Source organism: Nicotiana sylvestris, chromosome 9 (genome assembly GCF_000393655.2).
Source record: "Nicotiana sylvestris chromosome 9, ASM39365v2, whole genome shotgun sequence".
NCBI lineage: Eukaryota > Viridiplantae > Streptophyta > Magnoliopsida > Solanales > Solanaceae > Nicotiana > Nicotiana sylvestris.
The window spans coordinates 179,524,477-179,550,838 of record NC_091065.1 but is presented as its reverse complement, the minus strand read 5'-3'; the positions used below and the strand labels follow the sequence as shown (position 1 = coordinate 179,550,838).

The window sequence follows — 26,362 nt, the reverse complement described above, 5'->3', positions numbered from 1 at the left end:
TAAATATGTGCAGTAGCATCTAAAGTTGTTTGGATTTAATTGAGTTCAACTTATCTGAAGGAATACAGGATTTATTTACAACTTCATTGATATTTATCCAAAAGATAAACTCAACACCAACTTCAAATCCAAATACGAGCATTTGATTTTCTAGAAAACAAGAACCAAGTCTTATAGAATCGCCACCTACGAAATATGAGATACACATAGCAAATGATAATGAACGTTTAGCACCTGACCGGCCAATACCATAAAAGTATAATATTAGCTAACAAGAACAAATATCCAAGCACCAAAATTGGACACACGAAAGAGATAATAGAGATAAAAAAAAAACGAAAAAAGATCAAGGAAAAAATTAAACTCATGAAAAATAAAATAAGTGACGGTTGAACACAACCATAAACACTATCTTCAAGGACTAGCCTACAGTAGCGATCTTATAATATATCTGATGCAAACTTCGCGTGCTTCCCTTTTCTATGCCGTTGCACGTGGTAGGAAGCTATCAGCAGCTCGTTTTAATCAGTCAGCAGATCACTGCATAGCCACATTAGAATAGAAACAAATATTAAAAACAATTATCTGTATTGAATGAACTACCGCTGTAACAGTCAGCAACGGCGGGCGGGCGGGGGGAGCGGGGTTGGGGTTTAGACTACAAGTTAAACTTGTCCGTAATAAGTTGCTGAAAGGGTTTTTGGGAAAACCTGTGGTTGCTGCTGCTGTTGTGGAGGGTAATTTCCATACCCAGCATAGCCTGCATAATAGAGATTTGGATCCTGAGCAGGTTGAGCATAACCATAGGCGGCGGCGGCGGCATCATATCCAGCAGTATACCCATAATATCCACCACCATTCCACTGGTTTGGGTCAGCCTGAGGCTGCACAACCTGAAGATGAAAATCATGTATTTCAGATTTGGGGACTAAGATTAGAGTCCAACCAAAAATTAACATTTAGGCACGACTATTAACCTGCTTGTTGGAAGGACTACGACCCCATGAAAGGCGGATACTTTGTCCACCCAGCTGAGTTCCATTCAATACTCGTAGAGCTTCCTCAGCACAACTTCTGCCATTACAACAAAGGTTTCCCATGTTAGTTACCATTGCAGTTAAAGTAAAATACAAAATCTTAAGAAGGCACATTAGTTAACCTGTCAGCAAATTGAACAAAACCACAACGTTTGCCTACTGGTATTTTCACATGAAGCAGCTGTCCATAATGTCCGAAAACCTGCCTTAGATGGTCATCCGTCACATCGGAATCCAAATTCCCAACAAATATCTGCAATCAATGTCAACCTAATATGAGCAGAAGTCAACAGAAAATTTTAGTACGTCCATAAATAAATATACTGACAGTTGTATTAGAAGGGTCATCCTCATTTTGAGTTCCATTGGTACTTTGATAAGAAGCTGCAAATAAAAAAGGCATCAGTGAGGGGAAAAGCGGATTAACTTTTTATCATTGCAAAAAAAAACTCCTAGTGTTTATCAAGAAAACGGAACGAAATGGAAAAGAAAACTACAAGCATGCGTACAGTAAACCATTAAGAGCAGGCAAAAAATCAAACAGATCATTTCGTGCTAGGTCAATACAAAAAGTTTAAGGATTTGGGAAAGAAATGGAAAAAGAAAAGTACAAGCATGTGTACAGTAAACCATTAAGAGCAGGAGAAAAAAATCAAATAGATAAGATCATTTTGTGCTAGGTCAATACAAACAAGTTTAAGGATTAGTTACACCTGGCATATAAAAAGAACACTATAGTGTTCGATTCAAGAGATAAAAAAAGATCCCATGAGTCACCATTTTCTCCAGTGATGGAGGTGGAGGTGCCTGGGCCAGCTTACACACACCTCCACTATTTCACCGGATAACTACTACCTCCCACCACCAGTACATGTACCCGATAACTTTGCCCACCCTGAGCCGCTATTGTCCTTTGATAATGCATAAATGTGGATCATCGAAGGTAATATTATTTAATAAATCATATGAGTCGCAACCCCCCTTCTCCCCCAAAAAACATCAGATATGAATATTCAAGCAAACTTGCTTCCATTGGACCCCCAACCTAAGTTGCCCGGACTCGAATGGGGTGTCCAATACGGATTTGGATCTAGAGGTCGGACCCTTCATGTTCTAAATTTTAAGGTTAGGGGGTACGGATCCAGGTACGGGTATGGGTGGGGGTTTTGACTAAAAATAATTCAAATATCTAAAACAGAGTTATAAAAATGCGTCTAAACTATGAGACACTATGTGAAAAGCTTACAAAGTATTCTGAGAAAGAGAGAATATTGATCAAGAAGAGAATCTAAGAAGAAAACAAAGGATAAGAGCTGACATAGAATTTTTTTTTTTTTTAATAAGGTAAAGGTTTGCTGACATAGAAATTTTTATATACAAGGTATTCCATTTTAATAAATTTCACCCTAGCTTTTGTTTTTATTTCGGAAACCATTATATCTGACCCAAATTCCCCCGTCAATTTTGGTCAATATACCCAAAATTGGTTAACCAGATCCAATACAGATCCCACACCCACGTCGTGTCGACACGGGTGCGCACTGAAAGTGAAGAGTCCAAGCAACTTAGCCCCCAACAATATGCATACTCCATACTCCATAGTAAACATATTTAGCTGTATTAAGTGGTTGGCAAGCAATACCAAATTAATATTCATATTTCTTATTAGGTCATAGTACCAAAAAAGTGAAGAAAAAATGTCAAAGATGCAAAAGAGTGAAAGAGCAGTTAATCAATGAAAATACTTTTCATCGGGTTTTGAGCTCATGACGCGAGCCTAGCACATATCATGTGTTTTACTATTTTACCATTTAACCAATGTGCTTGGGGCTTATGAACCTTTACTTAAAATTATCTCAGTATCACTAATATAAATATGCAAGTCAGATTAATATTTTTTGAGAAAGAACAAGTCAGGTTAACATTATAAACTCATACTCGTCAAACACCATCATATAAATTGAACCAATTGAGAGATAATGTGGGAGAGATTCCTCCAGCCTTAATATCCCTTAATTTATTAAAACTCTTTACAAACCCTAACAAACAGGGAAAAAAACAAAAAGAAAAGATTTAATATATTAGTGGTAAAACCGTAAAACTAACTATACAAACTTCAGAAAAAATAAACAGAAGGAATTTTGGATCTAGAATCTGAAAAATGAAATATAAAACTACATGCAGCCACATGTGGAATATACACAGCCACAAGCAGAAAGAACCATGTCAAGTATGGTGTACCAAAAGGGACATGTTATGGCTGCATTAGCATATGATGGTGAGGGGGAAATCCCACTCCTCTGTTGCCAATATTTTGTACAAGAGGTCAGGAGGTAAACAACAAATAATTTTGATAAGTATTGCAGTGAAAAAGTTTTAAGAGTTGGAGGGATACAGGACTAGGTTAACTTTATTTAGGAAGTGAGACTGTGAGGAAAGCTTAGAGGAAAACTGAAGACTAGTGTGCCACTCGTGGCAGGCTAACAAGATATGAAGAATAAAATGGCTGATAAATAAAGATAAAATAATCTGATAGAAAGCATAATGGAAAAGGGAAAGAAACTGGAAAAATCAAAAAATTAATGCCGCGAGGATCCGATGTAAAGGAAATTTAACCACATTTAAATGAACTGACCTACACAACACCACGTCCTAAAAGGTACTCATTTCAGCTGAAACAAGCTCCAGGCTCCAAAATGATAGAGCCTTCCTTTTACCCTGCTTCGAGACAACCGTAGGTTTATGAGAATTAATATTTCAAGGGGTGTGTCTTTAACTAATGGTAACGAAATGATGTTGTAAGCTGGTGCTAATCTTCAAGTAATGAAAGCAAACATAACAGTACTGTCTTAACCAAGTGAGGCCAAAACAACAATTACTTGCCCCCAGACAAAACCAATATCATCCTCAAGCCAACAAAATTCAATTGTCAAAGCACGCAATGACCAAATTTACAAGGGCAAAGACTCGAAACCTAGGAATGCATAAGTAATCAACTGCAAGCTCTATGCAGTTCTTAACAGCTCTAAAAGATATCCATATAGACCAGCATAAGTAACAACGAGATTGGAACATACCTTGCACCTGACCAGCTACACTATTCTTGTTAGCTGCAGGACCTATTCGCATTGGCCTAGTGGAGCAGAACTTCCCATTCATCTCAGTCATAGCACGCAATTGCTCACTTTCATCCCCGAATTTAACAAACCCATAACCCTTTGTGCGCCCAGTGACCCTATCAGTGACAACCTTGGCACCCTTGACTGAGGGATAGCTGGCCCTGAATGTCTCCTGAAGCATATAATCAGTTACATCAGCTGCCAAGTCTCCAACAAAAATTGAGTATTCAGGACCATTATCTGAACGTTTTTCGCCCGAACCAGGAGATGCCCAGTTGAGCCTAAAGGGTTGCTCAATATTAGGCATCAAGGTGCCATTATATGTTTGTAGGTTCTTTTCTGCAGCCGCGTGACTAATAAACTCGATAAATCCATAACCCTCTGATTGTCCAGTTTGCTTGTTGCGGATAACTTTAACAGAGACCACCTGCATAAATAACAATTAAAACACTCATACAATCATCAGAAAACTGGAAGGAAAAAAAGGGAACGCATATTCAAATGGCAGAAATACTATAATTCATACAACATGTGCAGCAAAAGGCAAGAATAAATTAAAAGGGAAAGCAAAAAGGTTTTGCCATATGCCTACATGGATGTAGGCTGAAGGATACAATTGCACACTCATTAAGCAAGCACTAATTTGCACTTTCCATATCAGGAAAGGCAGATGAAACAAGAGCCAAGAAATCTTTACAATGTAAAATTACAAGAAGCCTCCACTAATCACCCCTGATTTGCTAAGCATGGCTAGTGTTGCGCTTAAGCCCTGAAGCTAGACACAACATGTAGAGTGCTTCGCTCCCCTTAGTGGGGGCTTCAATGTCGTCATCAAGGCTCTAAGACATACTTTTCCTTGCCAATTAACGTAATTTTGAAGAGGCGACACTAAAAAAATTGATATTTACTTTATCATAGTTTTTTTTCAATTTCTTTATCCACATATATTAGTTATTTATGCTTATAATTGTTAGTCTTGAACTACACATACATATTTGTATATTCCTTTATTTGCGCCTTTCTTCATTAAAGCCCACACTTTATTTGCGCTTAAAGCCCCAAAGGACCTTAGAGCCTTTTTGCACTTTTCTCCATTGATAACACTGAGCATGGCATTCCACTACCAAACCAAATGTGTGGTTGTCAAATTGTAATAGTAAACTACAGATTTAAAAGAAAACAATAGAATAGTTTATGGACGTATCGGCTCCCTTCTCACAGCCACTCGCATACACTGCTGACATTCACTGAAATGCTCCAGTATGTAAGAAACAAATTCTAAGTTTCAGAACAACTGCCTAACATCTTGCAAACTCCCTAAAACCTATGGACCTACTTTCTTGAAAAATTGAGATCACAGCCAATGGTCAATAGACTTTAGTGTATATGCACTCATGCCAGAACCATGTTTCAGCCATAGCACTCAAAGTAGATTGAATATCTTATCTGAGCATTGACTTAATTGAGACCAAAGTCTACAGACCCCACACAATACACACTTAAGGCAGGAGAGGTATGTTAGGCAGTTCTGATTATATACCTAATCCCAAGCATTTTCTTCAATTATACCTTTCTACAAGCTAATTTTATCATCAAAACAGTTATATTGAGGCACTACCCAGAGAAGTTAATTTGTCTCTGGCACACATAAGGAGAACGATACATCTTTAACCATAAATATAATACAAACTCAATGCATATAAACTACACTTAAGTCTAACATGTTCCTCGAATTAAGATTTAAAACAGTGGGTACAAAATACATCTAATATGAAAGCAAAAGCAGCTATATATGCTAATTCTCGATAACAGAAAACAGGGAGAGGGGTCAAATTTGCTCGTGTATTATCCAATATTGAGAAAATTTGCCCTCCATTACGTATTTGGTCTAATACTACCCTGCCATTAAGAAAAGACTCGTTCCCTTGACCCCTTACCCCTTACGAAGCTCCAACCTGACGGTAATTTTAAACCATAATAAAAAGGTTGAGCAGTAAATTTGGACCTTTTTACTTGAATAATTTACTAACATCATGGGTATGGAGGACCAAAAGTGTGAAGGAGGGAAAAATTGAACTATTTCAATAATTTAGGGGCAAAACTGGAACTTTCCCTAAAAAGTATCCAGCCTTTCCACTTTAACACCTCCTAATTCTTAACGCAAATTCTCAGCAGCCACATATAAACATATCTAGATATCAGTATCTACAGATTTCCTGTCACTTATTTTCTAGTAATATAACCTAGAGATTTGTTCTTCAAACAAAGAACTTGAGCGTAACATAAACATTAGTTGAAGAACAATGACTATGTGTTGCGCAAACTTTCAGTATATATTGTATACCTCTCCAGTATGAGCGAAGCAGTTATGGATGTACTGTTCATCCATCCAAAACTGTAGATCTCCGATCCAAAGGCTCCGGATTTCATCGGCACTCGTCGGTTGAGCCGTCGCCCCCGCTGCCGCCGCGTTGTACTGAGTTTGTTGTGGTTGCTGGTAATAATAGCCGGATTGCTGCGGCGGAACCTGGTACGACGTCGGCTGCTGCTGCTGAGCCATCCACTGTTGTGGCGGCTGCTGTTGTTGATACTGTTGTGGCGGAGCCGCCGCCATTGGTTGTGGAATCATGGAATTTGCTGGTTGCATATTGTTCAAACCCTAGATGGATGTTGAGAGAGGAGGCGGAGAGGGACAAAGTACGTATATTATGTAGTGGTAGTGCGATGCCACAAAGGATACAATTTGCCCCCGTGGCTTTTCTTGCTACTTTCGGAGATTTATGAGTTTTTATCACTTTTCCCTTTTTTGTTTGCTCCAAAAAAATATAGCATCCTTGTTTCAGTTTAGACGACACATTTTACTTATTAGTTCGTTTCAAAAAAAAAATAACACATTTCTATATTTAGAAATAATTATAATTTAATATTAAATTTTTTATTTTATCTACTTTACCATTAATAAGAAATTTTTATAGCCACACAAATATTATGGTCCTATAAAACTTTTGCCCCTTAAGATTATAGGACCATATGAGTATCCTCTTTTTTTCTTAAACTTTGTGTCAAATCAAATTACATCATCTAACACTTTGTTTGGATTGTTGTTACATGTCGTTTCATATTGTATCATATTGTATTGTACTGTATTATATTGTATTGTATTGTTTGATGAACATAATGTTTGGATAGATTGTATCATTCATCGTTATTTCATGATATCATGCACCAACAATATAAAGAATAAACTTGTAATATTACTAAGAAAAAATAGGATACGGAGAATTATTATATAAAAGAGTCGTGTAAATGATAAAATATGATTATTTAACAATAAGGAAGTACAAGATGAGAGAAAAAAGCAACGTAACGACGCCACCATACCAAATCCGTCGTTTCATAAAGTGACATTTTTCATCATTACGTAACGACATATTTAACCATACGATGCAATAAAACTTAAGTAACAATCAAAACAAACATTATATTCAAAGTAACAATACGATACAATACAATGAGTAATAACCATCCAAACAAGTAGTAAATTGAAACGGAGGGAGTATTATTTTTTTTTATTAAAAATAATTAAAATATTAAAACTCATTTTCTATAAGTAGTGAAATAATTTACATGTTTATTTTAGATCACAAATATCAAAATTATTATTTCTTGTTTCACTATAGTTAATTTTTACGTTGAATTTGTTTATCCAAAAATTTCATGCTCAAGTTTGATTAATTAGGGTCAAACCTTGGAATTACTTAAATTTGTAATGTTATTAGTATAATATATATAAGATAAATCAGTAGAAAAAATAGAGAAGAGAAGCAGAGAAACAGCATACGAGAAAAGCAGAGAAGGAGCATTAGCCACTTTGTAATTAAAAAAAAAAAAAAGATTTAGGGTCAATATGCTTTTCTTTTTGGGCAAAAAGGGAAAATATCATTAATACTAGTTAGATATTATATGAGGACAGGGGCTAATGTCCCTGAGGTTCCTAATAATACAAGCATTACCCAGTTGTGCTAATATATTACAAGTACTAGAGGAAACTTTCTTAGATATTATATGACCATCTTTGTCCCTTTGTAGTCTAGCAAACACAAAATTTGGCGCCACTAGTAGGATGTGAAGATGGCTGACTATTAATTTTTTTACTTCCATGTTGAGTCAAAAGGTGCGCCACTTCATTACATTCACGAAAATCTACGGTGGAGTGCTGGATTCCCCAACTTCTTCATCAAGTACCTACAATCAGAGAGAATATTTATGTAAGTGAGATAATCATTTTGTAATAGGTGCAGAATTTCCATAGAATCGATTTCTACTTCCAATGGGAGTATGCTCATTTGGTAGGTCAATTGTAGGCCTGAGTGTAGAGCAGGGAGTTCCATGTGTGTATGGCTTTGTCCATAAGTTGCTTTAGTAAATTCGACCACTCAGTTGCCTTGGTCATCTCTTATCACTCCTCCTATGCCTCCTTGAGTGTCATTGCTCTTGAAATCACCATCAATATTGAGCTTAAAGCTGCCAACTACGGGTGGGTACCATTCGATATGAAAGGAGCGTTGATGTAGAGTGCTCGTGACTTTATTAGCCATAAGGATGAATTCTTGCGCACGCATTATCACAGTTTGGCTGTGAATTGGGTGTGAACGGTTTTCAAAGATATTGTGGTTCCCGTTTAGCCAAATATGCTAAAGTGCAAAAGGGAAAAAAAGGATCCAGGTTACTTGGGGAAAGTGGAGCTGTGCATTGATATTTTTTATGGTTAATAACCAGTGGTCATCGGGGGAGGAGAAGTTATTCATATCTATCCCGATAGAATTTCAAAAAAGAAGGGCAATGAGGCATTCAATAAAGATATGTTTGGCTATTTCATTCACATTTTTACACACCGGACAAAAGTATTATCAATAAATCCTAATCTGTGTATGTAGGCACGAGTAGGAATTCTGTTGTGGAGACATTGTCATGGGAAGAATTTGATCTTATTAAGGGAGTGAAGCTCCCAGATTCATTGGAAGGAATGTCTATTATGAATATCTTGCTGAAGTAACTTATAGACGGATTTAGTAGTGAATATACTGTAACACTCCTCAAATCAATAGAAGTTTAAACATTCGTTAAATATAGAATTAATTTTTTTTCCTTATATTATACTGCTAGTACGGATTTAAACCCTTGAGATTGATTTTGAGTTACTTTTCTATTTATAAATAATTGGATATATAATTAGGAAAATATTAATAATTTTAATATTATTAATTATTAAAGGTGGGTATCATTAATTATTAGTTAAGTTAACAAAAAAAAAGGAAAACAAAACAAAAAAAGGGGGAGCACGTGCCTTAGCCCAAAAGGGTTGTGGAATGCAAGACTTTAAAGCAAAGTCTTATACCAAAAAAAAAAAACAGAACGTTGTTCTTTTTACACAGCAATCGCAAGGCACGCAGGAACGAAGAGAAAATTCTAGGGTTCTATACAAACCACTAATTCTTGAACTCAGTTATATAAAATTCCCTATTGTCAATTACTCTACAGTAGTAATAGGTAAGAATAGAATAGTTAATTCCCTTCTTTCTCTATATCAACAGTAAAGTTCCATGTTTAGTTGTGAAACTTTAAAATTAACTAAAATGTACTGGTTGTTGTAGAATCGATTGTTTGACCGGTGTCAATTGGATTGGAGACTACGTATTGGCTCGAGGAGTTTTGAGGTGAGTTGATATAACCCTTTACTAAAGTGGTTTAACTCACAAAAGCACGCATACAAGGTGTTTGATGAATTGCTTAAAAGAGTTTATGTTTAATTAATTGGAGCGAGTGAGTACCTATTAACTTAGAATTATTCTAGCAAAAGTTTAGATAATTTATTATGATATATGTGCATAAATTTTCAGATTTTGTGTTATTCTTATATGTTATTTTCATGTTAAAAATTTATGAAGAAGCAAGAATCTTTAGAAATACTTTTACATGTTTATTTCATTCTTATGACATGCTTTACATTTAAGGATACCAGCATGAGCATGTACATGATGTTCTATAAAGAAAAGATTTAGACTTGAAAAGTCACAAGAAGAAGTTTTAGAAAGAAAAGATTTTTTTGGAGTATCCTTTATTCTGAGAAGGGGTCATCGCCCATGCTGAGAGTCCTGACCAAGGCATTGACTTCCTCAAACTACGTGTGCCAAAGTAGGGAGCACACGAGCCGATTGCTGAGAATTTACTTAGCCATGCTAAGGTATGATACATGATCGTTGAGAATCATGAAGCGAGTGGCACCTCGTGGATTGGGCCTATTCGATCAGGTTGGGATCGAACATGTGCCGATCACACGGTGACTGAGACAGAATCAAGTCCGGATAGTTGGAACTCCCAAAGTATAAAGTGAAGTATTTTTTTATAAGGAAGAAAAAGAAAAGAATTTCTTTTAGAATATTCATAAACTGCTATTATGCAATTATTTTAGAATTATTCTTATAAGCTTTATGTTTTACATGCATTTAGAATCTTTGCTCATAATGTATATGTTATTAAAGTTTTGCCCTCTGTTGTTGAGACTCACTGAGTAGAATGGATGGTACTGACGTTCTCTTTTGGGAACTTACGTTGGTCTGCGGTGTAACGTAGGAACTGATTTTGCAGGCGAGCAGGTTATGGGTTCGGACTTCCTTCTCTTCCACTGCTATTGGTGAGCTCCGCTTTTGTTCGTGGAGTATTACTTAGAGTCATCTTTATTTAGTTATTTCTTTGTTTACTTAGAGAACTGGCTAGGAAATCTTATATTCTGAGCAGTGCATCCGTTTATCCGTAGAGGCTTCATAGACATAATCGCTGGGTTAAGATTCAGATGTTTTTGATAATAACTTAGCAGTATTTCAGTAGTTACTACGAATAAAGTTTTGGAGTTGATTTATTTAAATTAATCAAAAGTATTTGGTTAGAGTATTGCCTTGTTGTATATAAAGTTTGGAGTTATAATAGATTTGATAAGTAGAGATGTTTCGCTCGGTCATGTTTAGTGATCGAGTGCCGGTCCCGGCTTGTTCAGAAAATGGGTCGTGACAAACTTGGTATCAGAGCCTCGGTTTATGGAGTCCTAGGTGTCTATGAAGCCGTGTTAGTAGAGTCTTGTTTATGGGTATGAAGCGCGCCATACTTATAAACAGGAGGCTACAAGCATTTAGGAAAAGTCTCATTTTTTCATACTTTAAATCGTGCAGTAGATCTTACCTCTAAGAAACTATCTAATGTATTCATTTCTTCAATACTCGCATAAATGGCTCGTACTCGCAACTCTGACACCGACACTTAGGATGTTTCTCAAGAAATTATTGCTACTATTGTGGCTCAAGGCAGAATTAAGAAGTCTTTAACTCAGAAAAGGAAGAGTATATCCACAAAAGGGGTCCAAGTACCCCGGGTTGAATGTGAAGAAGGGGTGGATAATGATGAGCAAGTACCTTAGGATCTAGTGCCGCCCCCAACAGCAGCTCCAACTCAGACAGTTATAGCTCCAGATGTGAGTCAGATGTTTAATGCAGTCAATAGTGCTATGGAGATATTTAAAGCCTTCATGGCCAACCAGAACGAGAGAAGAGATGAGATTCCACCTCAATCAAATAGACAAAACAATTCTGAGTCCTCAAGAGTGAATGAATTTTTAAAGTTGAGTCCTCCAGTGTTCCATGGTTCTATAGTTGATGAAGATCCAATGTTGTGGCTGGAGGGTGTGAAGAAAGCCCTCCGAGCGATGAAGCATTTGATGATGAAGTTGTGGAGCTTGCTACTTACCAGCTTAGAGATGAAGCTGGCGCTTGGTTTGAGATGTGGGAAAAGGAAAGAGATGAAAATGATGGTCCGCCTACTTGGGAAGAATTTGAAGAGACCTTCATGGCTAACTTTATCCCGAAAGAGGATAGGGAAGCTAAGGCTACAGAGTTCGAACAATTCAAGCAAGGGAATAAAAGTGTGCAAGAGTACTACATGGAATTCATAAGGTTAGCTAAGCATGCTCCTCACATGGTTAAGACAGAAAAAGCAAAGATTGACAGGTTTGTTGGCAGTTTGGCTTACCACATTAAGGATATGACATCAGCTGCAGCGGTAGGAATGACAACTTTCTCCTCTGTTGTGGGATTCGCCAAGCGCTTAGAAAAAGACAGACAACAAAGAAGAGAAGAAAAAGAGCATAACAAGAAAGCCCGGACAGCAGGAAGGTTTAATGGTACATCCAGCGGAGGTGGAAGGGATTCCTCTAATAAGGAGTCATTAGCACCAGCTCAGTTCAGTCATCAGTCAGGTGGTGGGTCTTTCTTCAGATGTACTTAGAGTTATGGAAACCAGTCTCGCCATAATCAGAATTTTACGACATCATCCTCACATAGCCAGAGTCATGCTGAACAACATTCACACCAATAAGGTCTTTGTGGAACATGTAAGCGGCAACATTCAGGTCAGTGCAAGCTCGGGTTTCATGGTTGCTATCATTGTGGAGACATTGGTCATATAAAGGGCAACTGCCCAAAGTTGCGACGTAATTTCAGTGGGGGATCAACTCGTCCTTCTAGTTCCTCGGCTACTATAGTTGCACCACCCCAGGCTCGTGGTTCTCATAATCAGTCCAAGCATGGGCGGGCAGAGGTGCAGACCGAGTAACTTAGGGATATGGACAACCCCGTTTGTTTGCTATACTTGATCGTCAGAGTGCAGAGGCATCTGTAGAAGTTATTACAGGTATACTTTTAGTCTTCTCACATAATGCTTATGCCATAATGGATCAAGGTTTAACATTTTCATATGTGATACCATACTTTGCAATTAACCTCGGGCTAGAACCTGAACAACTTAGTGAGCCATTCTTAGTATCTACCCCAGTTGGCAAGTCAGTGAGAGTCACAAGAGTCTATAGAGGTTGTATAGTTTCAATCCAAGGTCGCAGCACCGAGGCCGATCTCATAGAATTAGAAATGGTGGATTTCGATGTGATCATGAGTATGGATTGGTTGTCTTCCTACTATGCCATGTTAGATTATCGTGCCAAGATAGTCAGGTTCCAATTTCCAAATAAAGAAGTCTTAGAGTGAAAAGGTAGTTCAGCATCGCTTGTAGGTAAGTTTATTTCTTACCTTAAGGCACAACGAATAATCACTAAAGGGTATCTCGCCTATTTGGCTCACATCATTAATCCAGAATCAGAACCACCAGCTCTTCAGTTTATGCTAGTTGTTAGAGAATTTCTAGAAGTTTTCCCAGATGACCTTTCCGGACTTCCTCCTGAAAGAATCATAGACTTTGGCATTGATCTCATGTCGGGCACTCAACCCATATTTATACCTCCTTATAGGATGGCTCCTGTAGAACTTAATAAGTGGAGAGAACAGTTGAAAGACCTTCTTGACAAGGGATTATTAGGCCGAGTGTTTCACCATGGGGTGCCTCGGTCTTGTTTGTCAAGAAGAAAAATGGGTCTCTTAGAATGTGCGTCGACTATTGGCAGTTGAATAAAGTTACCATTAAGAACAAGTACCCACTACCAAGAACTAATGATTTATTTGATCAACTTCAGGGTGCAAAGTACTTTTCAAATATAGACTTAAGATCGGGGTACCATCAGTTGAGAATCAGAGAAGAAGATATATCTAAAACAACCTTTAGAACTCGCTACAGGCACTATGAATTTCTAGTAATGTCCTTTGGGTTGACAAAGGCTCTAGCTGCATTCATGGACCTCATGAACAAAGTTTTCAAGCCATTCCTTGATACCTTTATTATTATGTTCATAGACGATATTTTGGTATACTCTAAGAGCAAGGAAGATCATGCAGAACACCTCAGAATAGCCTTGCAGACCTTGAAGGAGAATGAGCTTTATGCCAAGTTTTCAAAATGTGAGTTCTGATTGTAGTCAATGGCATTCTTAGGCCACGTGGTATCTAGTGAAGGCATAAAAGTAGATCCTCAGAAGACAGAAGTAGTTAAGAATTGGCCTAGGCCGATAACGCCAGCCGAAATCAGGAGTTTCTTAGGGTTAACTGCTACTATAGAAGGTTTGTAGAGGGGTTTTCCTCACTTGCAGCTCCATTAACTAAGTTGACTCAGAAAGCAGTTAAGTTCCAGTGGTCAGACACTTGTGAGCAGAGTTTTCAAGACTTAAAGAAGAGGTTGATCACTGCACCTATGTTAACCTTGCCGACAGGTTCGGGTGGGTTCACAGTGTATTGTGATGCCTCCAATGTGGGTCTTGGTTGTGTTCTTATGAAAAATGGAAAAGTTATTGCTTATGCTTCCAGGCAGTTAAAGAATCATGAAAAGAACTACCCTACACATGACTTGGAGCTTGCAGCAGTAGTGTTTGCATTAAAGATATGGCAACACTACCTTTATGGTGAGCATTCTAAAGTGTTTACAGATCACAAAGCCTCTAGTACATTTTCAAGCAAAAAGAATTAAATTTGAGACAGAGAAGGTGGCTCGAGCTACTGAAAGATTATGACATCAATATCCTTTATCACTCGAGCAAAGCTAATGTGGTAGCAAATGTACTTAGTAGGAAGTCAATGGGTGTCTTGGCCCATCTTGCAGTGCAAAAGCGAACTTTGGGTCGAGAAATTCAAAAACTGGCAAATAATGGAATTAGACTGGATGAGACTGAAGAAGGAGGTATAGCTGCTTATGCCTTAGCGCAATCCTCTTTTGTTGAGCATGTTAAGGCTAAGCAAGACGAATATCCGTACTTGGTAAAGTTAAAAGAAGGAGTTAGAAACAAAGAAATCACTGCTTTCACTCTAGGAGGTGACGGAGTTTTGAAGTTAAATGATTGGTTATGTGTGCCTGATGTAGATGGTCTTAGGAAGGCCATAATAGAAGAAGCTCACAATTCGAGGTACTCTATCCACCCAGGTGCTACCAAAATGTATCTGGACCTGAAAAGGCTGTATTGGTGGAAAGTCATGAAGAAGCAAGTAGTAGATCATGTGGCTAAATGTTTGAATTGCCAGCAAGTCAAAGCCGAGCATCAGAGGCCTGGTGGCCTAGATCAAGATATAGAAATACCCAGTGGAAATGAGAGATGATTAATATGGATTTCTTAGTAGGTCTACCTCGCACATACCGCAAGCATGATTCAATTTGGGTTATTGTAGATCGACTAACAAAGTCCCAGCGTTTCCTACCAGTAAAGACGATAGATTTCGCAAAGCAGTATGCACAGTTGTACATCAAAGAAATAGTCCGATTGCATGGTACTCCAGTTTCAATCATATCTGATAGAGGCCCTTAGTTCACGACACATTTTTGGTAGGCATTTCAGAAAAGATTAGGTACCAAGGTCAATTTGAGCACCGCTTTCCATCCACAGACTGATGGCCAGGAAAAAAGGACCATTCAGTCTCGCAAAGATATGTTGCAAACATGCGCTATAGATTTTGGACGTAATTGGGATGATCACTTACCACTTATAGAATTTGCTTACAATAACAACTATCAGGCCAGCATTGGTATGGCTCCTTATAAAGCATTATATCGGCGAAGATGTAGGTCTCCAGTGGGTTGGTTCGAACCAGCAGAGGTGCCTTTGATTGGTCCAGAGTTTGTTTGTGAGGCCTTAGAGAAAGTCCAGCTAATCAGAGAAAGACTAAAAGCATCTCAAAGTCGTCAAAAGTCCTATTCTGACAAGAGGTATCGTGACTTAGAGTTCATGGTTGGTGACAAGGTGTTTTTGAAAGTTTCACCAATGAAAGGAGTTATGAGGTTTGGTAAGAAGGGGAAACTTAGTCCTAGATTTATTGGACCTTATGAGATTATAGAAAGGAAAGGAAACGTGGCTTATGAGCTAGCGTTGCCCGTTGAGTTATCCTCTGTTCATCCTGTCTTTCATGTGTCTATGCTTAGAAAGTACATTCATAACGATTCGTATATAATACCTGCCGATACCATAGAAATTAAAGAAGGCTTGACTTATGAAGAGGTACCTATAGAAATTCTCGATAGGCAAGTAAGAAAGTTGAGAACAAAAGATATAGCATCAGTAAAAATTTTGTGGAGTAATCATGATTCAAAAGAGGCTACGTGGGAGGTCGAGGAAGATATGAGGAAGAAATATCCATATTTATTTGAGAAAAAAGGTATGTGAACCTAGATTTAGTTTGACATTTATATTTAAAATACTAAATACAAGTTAGCATATGTTTATGTCTTTGCTAGATTATACTTAGTTGTTGAAGTAATTTAGTTTTTGTCAGAGTATATTTAGTTATTTAATAATCTAGTGCCATGCCAGAGTACATTTAACTCATTAAAGTGATTTACTTTTGCTAAAGTGTTGTGCTTTAGATTCTTGTTGGTTATTGTGGTACCTCCTTGCCGGAGTGTGAGTAATTAATTTATGAGCTGTGTATGGTGCCTATGAATGGCCTGTTATGGTATATTTAGTTGTTGTTGGTGTAGTTGTGGTATTTGTGATAGGAATATTTTTTTTGGATAGTACAATTTACAGGAGAGACTCTACCAAAATTTTTAAAAATTTAGGGAGCTAAAATTTTGAGTCCCATGGGAAAGTTAGTAGTGCTAAGAAAACTTAAGAAGTTCAAGCACATAAGAAAATAATTATTAGCTTAAAAATAAGGCTCTAGCAACATTCGAGGATGAATGTTTTTAAGAAGGGAAAATTGTAACACTTCTCAAATCTATAGAAGTTTAAACACTCGTTAAATATAGAATTAATTTTTTCCCCTTATATTATACTGCTAGTACGGATTTAAACCCTTGTGATTAATTTTGGGTTACTTCTATATTTATAAATAATTGGATATACAATTAGGAAAATATTAATAATTTTAATATTATTAATTATTAAAGGTGAGTATCATTAATTATTAGTTAAGTTAACAAAAAAAAAAGGAAAACAAAAAAAAAAGGAAAGCACATGCCTTAGCCCATAAAGGGTTGTGGAATGCAAAACTTTAATCAAAGTCTTATACCAAAAAAAAGACGCAGCCTAATACCAAAAAACAAAAATAGAACATTGTTCTTTTTACGCATCAATCGCAAGGCAAGCAGGAACGAAAAGAAAATTTTGGGGTTCTATACACGCCATTAATTTTTGAACTCAGGTATATAAAATTCTCTATTGTCAATTACTCTACAGTAGTAATAGGTAAGAAGAATAATTAATTCCCTTCTTTCTCTATATCAACAGTAATGTTCCGTGTTTAGGTGCGAAACTTTAAAATTAATTAAAATGCACTAGTTGCTGTAGAATCTATTGTTTGACTGGTGTCAATTGGACTGGGCCTACGTATTGGCTCGAGAAGTTTTGAGGTGAGTTGATATAACCCTTTAATAAAGTGATTTAACTCACGAAAGCACGCATACAAGGTGTTTGATGAATTGCTTAAAAGAGCTTATATTTACTTAATTGGAGCAAGTGAGTACCTATTAACTTAGAATTGTTCTAGCAAAAGATTAGATGATTTATTATGATATACGTGCATAAATTTTCAGATTTTTGTGTTATTCTTATATGTTATTTTCATGTTGCAAATTTATGAAGAAGCAAGAATCTTTAGAAATACTTTTACATGTTATTTTATTCTTATGTCATGCTTTACATTTAAGGATATCAGCATGAGCATGTATATGATGTTCTATAAAGAAAAGATTTAGACTTGAAAAGTCACAGGAAGAAGTTTTAGAAAGAAAAGATTTTTTGGGAGTATCCTTTATTCTGAGAAGGGGTCATCGCCCAGGCTGAGGGTCCTGACCAAGGTATTGACTTCCTGAAACTACGTGTGCCAAAGTAGGGAGCACACAAGCCGAGGGTCTCATTGCTGAGAATTTCCTTAGCCATGCTAAGGTATGATACATGATCGTTGAGAATCATGAAGCGAGTGGCACCTCGTGGATTGGGCCTATTCGATCAGGTTGGGATCGGACATGTGCCGATCACATGGTGACTGAGACAGAATTAAGTTAGGATAGTTGGAACTCCCAAAGTATAAAGTGAAGTATTTTTTTTATAAGGAAGAAAAAGAAAAGAATTTCTTTTAGAATATTCATAAACTGCTATTATGCAATTATTTTACAAATTATTCTTATAAGCTTTAAGTTTTATATGCATTTATAACATTTGCTCGTAATGTATATGTTATTAATGTTTTGCCCCCTATTGTTGAGACTCACTGAGTACAATGGATGGTATTGACGTTCTCTTTTGGGAACCTACGTTGGTCTGTGGTATAACGTAGGAACCGGTTTTGCAGGTGAGTAGGGTATGTGTTAGGACTTCCTTCTCTTCCAGTGCTATTGGTGAGATCCGCTTTTGTTCGTGGAGTATTTCTTAGAGTCATCTTTATTTAGTTATTTCTTTGTTTACTTAGAGAACTGGTTAGGAAATTTCATGTCCTGAGTAGTGCGTCATTTTATTAGTAGAGGATTCATAGACATAGTCGCCGGGTTAAGATTCGAATGTTTTTGATAATAACTTAGCAGTATTTCAGTAGTTACTACGAATAAAGTTTTGGAGTTGATTTATTTAAATATTTAAATTAATCAGAAGTATTTGGTTAGAGTATTGCCTTGTTGTATATAAAGTTTGGAGTTATAATCGATTTAATAAGCAGAGATGGTTCACTCGGTCATATTTAGTGATCTAGTGCCAATCCCGGCTTGTTCAAAAAATGGGTCATAACAAATACCATTGGTGTTAACGACCAGATAGGAATGTCAGTGCTATTAGGAGTAATTGGGAAGTGGATGGACATGATCTTGTTTTTAATGTCTTCCAGAGAGTTCAAAGGAGATGTTAGTCCAGTTCCAATTATTGTTTTGGCGTATAGAGTCAACTTTGAAATTGAGGTCCGAGTGGTGTAGTGACCCTTATATAATGGAGCGGAGGTTGTTTGAGTGAGGAATCCATTTTGAATTCCAGAGGCCAATATGTTTGCCGTTACCTACTACCCTGACTAAACCTTGGGAGCAAACGTCCCAGCCACACAGAATATTCTGCCAAATAAAGGAGTTTTTGTTGGGAACAATTATTCCTTCCATACTTGGTGATAAGAGTGGTAGCTCATAGGGAGTTTGGCTTCATATAGAGTCTCCAGGAGAGGTTGGCTAATGAAGTAGTATTTTTTTGGGAAGCCGGTCTAAGTCCAAGACCTCTTTGGTGGCTAATGATGAGTGTTAGTTTCCCAGCTAAGGTAGTGAAGTTTTCTACAGCTATTAGTAGATACTCGTATAAAATCTCGCTGGATTTTGTCTATTTGCTTTAGGGTTTTTATGGGAAGTTGAATATATTGCATGAAGTGGTTGGATATAGTGTTCAAAGTTGCAAGAGCTAGGGTCATTCTTCCCGATGGGGCAAGAAAGTTGGTTTTCCATCCCAAAAGTTTACTTCGCATGTTGTCAATAATGTATTGGACGTCAGATGCTCTTGTCCTCTTATTTAATATAGGAAAACCTAAGTATTTACCAAATGTGTCAGTAGGATTGATATTGAACTTTGAAGAAATGACTCCAATGATAGAGTTATTACAGTTTTTGGAGAACAGAATTTTGGACTTTGAGATATTGATTTTTCATCTAGAGATAAAGCAAAAACGAGTTAGGCAATGATGAATTGAGTTAGCAAACCCAGTAGTAGCGTTAGACATGAGTGTAAGATCGCTGCAAAGAAGAGTTATGATAGTTAGGGACCAGCGGGACATAATTTTATGTGGTCCCAAAGGCCAACATCGACTTGGTGGTTAATATAGACCGATAGTAGCTCCATGCATAGAATAAAGATTTACGGGGACATGGGATCTCCTTGCTGGATTCCCCTAGTAGGAGCAAAGAAGTTAGTTTTGGCTCCATTTACAAGCACTGTTATAGTGCTAGTAGATATACAACTCATAATTAGTCTAGTGATGTTTGGGGGAATTTGAAAAATTTTAGGGCACGATAGACAAAGGACCATTCAAGTCTGTCGAAGACTTTCTCAAGATCTATTTTAAGGATAAGTTTACCTCTAGAACCTTTCAGTTTTTTAATATAACTAATAATTTCTTGGATGATGATTGCATTATTACACGCTCTACGCTCTTTAAGAAAGCTAGGTTGGTATGGACTAATGATTTTGTCTAGCAAGGGATTAGTACGGTTGAAAATAATATTTGAAATAATCTTGTATATAGTATTGCAAAGACCAATAAGCCGATTTTTTTTGAGGTTGTTAGCATTATGGAACTTGGGGAAGAGGCATAAGTAGGTTTTATTAATAAAGCTGGGAAATGATTGGGTCCTAAATATTTCATGACAAAAATTAGTGATTGAGGGCCCTACAATGTTCCAGTTGTTTTGGTAAAAGAAAGGATGGAATCCGATCCCGAAGACTTAAAGGTCTTGAAGGAGAATAAAGCAAATAGGATTTCTTGGTTGCCTAAGGGTCTATCTAGGTCAGAAAGGTCAGTAGTGTTGAAGCTCGTAGGACTCTTGTTGATATCTTGCTAATTAGTGGAGATATGGCTTGTAGAAAAAGTAGATTGGAAGTAAGCAGGGGTGTGGTCCATAAGTCTATCGTAATCCATGATCTAGCCGCCATTATCTTCCTTAAAAAAAGAGATTATGTTCCTCCTTCGTCTATTAATAATTGAGAGATGAAAGAATTTGGTATTGGCATGTCCCTCGTTTAACCAATTAATACGAAATCGGAGTTTCCAGTGTCTTCGTCGATTTTAAGGAGGGTATTGTATTCAAGTGAGAGGCTTTGTTCTAGGTTTTGGAGAAAAGTACTAGTTAGGTAATGACATGATTGTTGGATACCGTTAAGTTTAGCTAGGAGCCTTTTTTTTTTTTGGAAAATATCCCCCAAACGTATTCTTACTCCAGTTGATAACATTGTGTTGGAAAAAATGAGTAGCATCCACAAATTCCTTACCCTACCAACTATTAAAAATAATTGAAGTAAAGTCAGGATGAGTGCAACAATAAGATTCTAAACGGAATGGTCTATCTATAGGTTTGGTACGTGGTTGGGTAAGACTAATAAGGAGTGGTTTATGGTCAGAGTATGTTTGAGTATGTTTTTGGGAGATGCAAGACTGGGGACTGGGGGTACTGTTGCATCCATGAATCATTGGCCAAACAACGATCAAGCCTTTCCAATATTAAACCATGGTTTCTCCTTCTATGATTTGACCAAGTGTAATGACTGCCTTTAGATCCTAGGTCAATGAGATTACAGTAATTAATAGAGGCCCAAAGCTTAGAGGATCTAGTTCTATTTAATGGTCTACCACCCCATTTTTCTTCTTGTCTTATAATGTCATTGAAGTCGCCTCTCATAAACCAGGGACCCTTATAATTATTATAAATAGTTCTAATGTGATCCCAGAGTAGATTACAGTTTACTACTAATGTACTAGCATAAATGGTACTAGATAACCAAGGTTGGTGGCTGGACTTTACCTGGATCATGGCTTCAATGTCTTGAGGGGACTGAGATATATGGGTGACAACCACAATATTATCCTGCCAAAGGATAACTAGACCTTCTGACATGCCTTGCGCAGGGACTTCGATCATGTCAGAGAAGTTGAAGTCGTCTCTTAGAGTAGCATGACTTTCTATTCTAGTTTCTAGAAAAGTGACCATGCAAGGGCTATACATATTGATTAATTCCTTGAAGTTTCACCTAAAATTATCCTTATTAGCCCCCTAATTTTTAGATGACAAATCTTGTGGCTCTATTCATGGTTTGGGGATTTGTTTGATGAGTTAAATTGCTCTGAATCTGAGGGAATTGGATGCCTCTCAGGGATGGACTCATCACTACTGCATATTTTGTTATCGCAGTGTTGAGAGGTGGGCGAATGTGGAGGGAGCACTTATAGAGGGCTACATGGCAGAGGTGTATGTATTTCTTGTCCTTCAGTTCTGGGAATAGCATAAGGGCTGCTCCTAGCAAACTTGAGATTTCTGTGAACGAGGTTCTGTGCGCTTCCATTTTTCCTTGTTCTTGTGGAGGAGAATATTGTGGATTGTCCATCTGCATGGGCATCTGGGGTGGTTGTGGAGCTTGGATTGGTTGGCTTTACCATGGAAAGAACAAGGGATTTTGTGTTGATTGTCTCCTGTAGGGTGAAGAAAGCTAGTTCATATACTTGATTCATGCTTAGGAGAGGGTTGAAGTGTTGTGGTAGTGTCCATTAGGCATGCATGTTGTAGAAAAGTGCAGGGGCCATTGCCGGGGCTAATGGGTCTAGAATATTGGCCATCAACATGTAATTCGTGTAGTTGTCCATTTCTAGTCTCATTCCCTCGGTTATCAGTTTTGTAAAGAAGTTTTGATTTTGGATGATGACAATTATCTCCTGGCCATTGATGCTGAGATTGAAGAACACTGCTTGTCCTTACAGGCCCTGCTCGATCTACGATAGAGGTGGTTGTGTCGGTTGGATTGTTTGGGTTACATACAGTGGGATGTTGGGTTGAAACAGTAGGGGAGGTGGTGCTGGAAACAGTGGGGGAGGTGATGCTGGGTTGTCCATTGAAGAGTTTCGAGTTAGCCGATGAGTTAGTAAGACTAGTCGGGTTGTCTCCTGTTTAGGGGAAATAATAAGCCCGACATTTTGGGGTAAAGGAAGGGCATGTGGATTAGAGTATGATTAGGAATCAGTAGAGATAGATTTGGTTTGCATGGTAGAAATAATATGCGTGTGAGTAGGGTTAAACTCTAGTGTATCAACTTGCATGTCTACTTGTCCAATAGAATTTGTCAAGTGTTGAATGCATGTATTGGGTAGAGTAGATATGTTGGTGGCGCATATGGTTTTAAAGGTCTCTAAAAGAGATTTATTAGTAATAACTGAGCTGTCATTACTAGTAGTAGGGGATAATATCATTACATCACTATTAGTGTTAGGGCCCATTAGTGGGGAAATATCAGCCTTAGCCACGTTTTGACCATATGGCGGCACATTAGGAGTTGGTTCCTTTGGAATTATCGAAAGTGAGTGTGATTAGGCGTGCATGGCAGGAGCAATGATTGGAGTTCCCTCGGAATAATCAGAGCATTCTTCCTACATGGGAAGGTCTGAAAATTTATTTTGTGTTTGGATTTTGAATGATCGATGATGTATGACATGGGAATCTTTGTTATTAACGGGATCACTATTATTGCTAAGACTCAGACATGAAGTAATTTCTTTGGGTTTGAAAGTTAACTTTTGGGTATTAATGTACTTACCTGATGCTGCATCGTAAATCATAACATTTATACCTTCATTAGTGGGTGTGATGGATTGATACTGGTTCCCTCTTTGTTCCTGATTACGCATGCGCAAGAGACCCTTTTTTTTATTTGGAAAAGACACTATAAGCCATTCCTCAGTGGCGTCCCTGTTGTCTAGTATTTTGGATGGTGGGGATGATCCTTCTATGTGGTCAGTGAAGATTTGTTTTCCCTTCTCTAGTAGGTTTAGGCAGTGTTGTTGAGTGTGACTAATTTTGCCGCATCCCTTACATAGTAGTTATTCACTTTCATATACTATAGGCTGCTTGTGAGAGCCGATATAGATATGAGATTTAACTGGATGTACTAGTGGGACTTCAACATAGAGCCCTGCCTATCTACCTCTCAGAGTAGCACTAGTGCAAGCATCAATCTTTAGTAGTCTTCCAATCAAATTACCGATCTTTTTAAGGATCGTTCCATCATAGAATTCTGTAGGTAATTCTGGTAATCTTAGCCAGTTGGCGGATAATGTTTGTTTAGCTTGGTTAGCAACGAAGTTGGGTTTCCATTTTTGTACTATTAAGTAGTAGCCATTGATGAACCAAGGTCCTTGTTGCAGAGCTTTTATCACGTTTTCTTCCTTTGTAAATTTAATGATAAAGTAGTCTGAGCCAAGGTCAATTAGAGGGAATTGTTCTGTAGGTTTCCACAGTTGTTGGATTTTTGCCTTTTAATACTGGTGGGGATTCTTTTCCCTAGAAGTTTTATAATTAGTGAGAATATCCATAGCAGGTACATATGTTGTTTGTCTTCATCGGAGAGTTCTAAGGTGTTTAGGGGGTTCGTGGAAGGTAATGGGCTGTTGTTGGTTAGATTAGGTTCAATTTGTGCTGATGCCGAGTTTTTATTACAGATGTGCATGTCAGTGTCTTTCATAAATTGTTCTCCATCTGTGAGGAGCTTGTCCTTGAAGCTTATTGAAGGATTGGAGTAAGTAGATAGACTAGTTATATTTGGTGGTTTCGGAAAACGGGGAGGTTGTACATATGTGTAAGGTTGTCAGGGATTGAGTTGGTCATTGAACAAAGCATGGAGAAGGTGTTGATGTGTAGAGACAAGGGAGAAAGTTTCTCTCTCGTCGATTTATTCTGTTTCCGGGGTCAATATGTAATCACACTATGTCTCGACATAAACTATTGAACAACTTGGGGAGATCTATACAAATGGAGCTCATTTGAGTATACACATAAACTATTGAACAACTTGGGGATATCTATACAAGAGGAGCTCATTTGAGTATACATTTGATTTTCACATCCTTTTAAGATTTTATATAAAATTTTCTTTAAAAGTTATCTCGAAATATTTGTGATCCTCTCATGTGTTGTAATATTAAATAGAACTTTGAAGTGCATCTATTTTTATAAACTTTAAATAATGGCTCATATCATTATTGTTTTATCAACTATTATTGAAATGCGTCAATCTCTTTGTTCTTCCATATTTATATGTCAAGATCTATTAAACTCTTATTTTTTTCGAATTCGAAATGGTATTTTATCTGTAATTTTAAAATTAAATAAAACATATCATTATTTAGGTTTCATATTGATTTTTGTGTTTAATTATTTAATTCAGTTAACCATGAAAGCGTATATCAACAAAAAATTATTGTTAAACGACTAAAAAAATAACTATCATGTGTTACTAAAATATATTCTCTCATAAGAATATTTTAGTAGATTATATATTTTTTAAATTTTTACTAATATATTCACTTATCAAAACTTTATTTATAACTTTAATAAAGTAAGCTTGAATAATATTCATGTAACAAAAAAATCTGAAAAACCAAAAAAAAAAACAGACAAAACTGAACCAAATTCAAACTGATAGTTGGTTTGATTTGATTTTGATAAAAACCAAACCGACCCCACTCATGTATGCCCCTAGTAGAGAGGATGATAGAATTCAAGATTGTTTATTTTTTTTTGAGAAAGGGACTTCAGATAGAGTGTGTGTATGTGTGTATATATATATATATACACGGTCTAAACCCAGCTCACGTTCTCTATTGGTGGGTGAACAATCCAACACTTGGTGAATTCTACTTCACAATGATAGGAAGAGCCGGCATCGAAGGATAAAAAAGCAACATCACTATGAACGCTTGGCTGCCACAAACCAATTATCCCTATGGTAACTTTTTTGACACCTCTAGCTTCGAATTCTGAAGGTCTAAAGGATCGTTAGGCCACACTTTCACGGTTTGTATTCGTACTGGAAATCAGAAACAAATGAGCTTTTACCCTTCTGTTCCACACGAGATTTCTATTCTCGTTGAGCTCATCTTAGGACACCTGCGTTATCTTTTAACAGATGTTCCGCCCCAGCCAAACTCCCCGCCTGACAATGTCTTCCGCCTGGATCGACCTGCAAGCAAGCCTTGGGTCCAAAAAGAGGGGCAGTACCCCTCTTCTGATTCACGGAATAAGTAAAATAACGTTAAAATTAGTGGTATTTTACTTTCGCCTTTCGACTCCCACTTATACTATACCTCTCAAGTCATTTCACAAAGTCGGACTAGAGTCGAGCTCAACAGGGTCTTCTTTCCCCGCTGATTCTGCCAAGCATGTTCCCTTGGTTGTGGTTTCGCTGGATAGTAGACGGGGACAATAGGAATCTCATTAATCCATTCATGCGTGTCACTAATTAGATGACAAGGCATTTGTCTACCTTAAGAGAATTATAGTTACTCCCGCCGTTTACCCTCACTTGATTGAATTTCTTCACTTTGAACTTCAGAGTACTGGGCAGAAGTCACATTGCGTAAACATCCGTAGGGACCATCGCAATGCTTTGTTTTAATTAAACAGTCGGATTCCCCTTGTCCGTACCAGTTTTGAGTTGGCTGTTCGACGCTAGGGGAAGGCCCCCGAAGGAACCGTTCCTAGTTCGCCCCCCGACCGGCACGCGGTGACTCGCTC

At 37.4% G+C, this 26,362-nt stretch overlaps 4 protein-coding genes and 1 non-coding gene across 5 annotated transcripts in view; 3 read left to right on the top strand and 2 right to left on the bottom strand.

Annotated features, from left to right (window-relative positions):
* Positions 1 to 214: 214 nt before the first annotated feature.
* LOC104236730 (polyadenylate-binding protein RBP45-like) lies at positions 215 to 6,919 on the bottom strand. The gene is made up of 7 exons (XM_009790720.2): positions 6,501 to 6,919; positions 4,115 to 4,583; positions 1,366 to 1,421; positions 1,160 to 1,290; positions 978 to 1,074; positions 711 to 893; positions 215 to 540 (listed from the first exon to the last, which is right to left on the bottom strand). Exons 1-7 carry the CDS (start codon positions 6,801 to 6,803, stop codon positions 538 to 540), a joined length of 1,242 nt encoding a protein of 413 aa, XP_009789022.2. The 5' UTR covers positions 6,804 to 6,919; the 3' UTR covers positions 215 to 537.
* A 4,771-nt stretch (positions 6,920 to 11,690) lies between these two features.
* LOC138878662 (uncharacterized) lies at positions 11,691 to 13,662 on the top strand. Its single transcript, XM_070158349.1, has 5 exons — positions 11,691 to 11,979; positions 12,075 to 12,482; positions 12,615 to 12,802; positions 12,865 to 13,206; positions 13,294 to 13,662. Exons 1-5 carry the CDS (start codon positions 11,691 to 11,693, stop codon positions 13,660 to 13,662), a joined length of 1,596 nt encoding a protein of 531 aa, XP_070014450.1.
* Positions 13,663 to 14,718: 1,056 nt separating this feature from the next.
* LOC138878660 (uncharacterized) lies at positions 14,719 to 15,234 on the top strand. Its single transcript, XM_070158348.1, has one exon. It carries the CDS (start codon positions 14,719 to 14,721, stop codon positions 15,232 to 15,234), a length of 516 nt encoding a protein of 171 aa, XP_070014449.1.
* A 326-nt stretch (positions 15,235 to 15,560) lies between these two features.
* Positions 15,561 to 22,748, top strand: LOC138878659 (uncharacterized). Its single transcript, XM_070158347.1, has 2 exons — positions 15,561 to 16,284; positions 22,558 to 22,748. Exons 1-2 carry the CDS (start codon positions 15,561 to 15,563, stop codon positions 22,746 to 22,748), a joined length of 915 nt encoding a protein of 304 aa, XP_070014448.1.
* A 2,236-nt stretch (positions 22,749 to 24,984) lies between these two features.
* Positions 24,985 to 26,362, bottom strand: part of LOC138878827 (28S ribosomal RNA) — a 3,393-nt gene continuing 2,015 nt past the window's right edge. Inside the window, exon 1 of the ribosomal RNA XR_011402601.1 lies at positions 24,985 to 26,362. This exon is cut by the window's right edge and continues 2,015 nt beyond it. This is a non-coding gene — a ribosomal RNA (28S ribosomal RNA).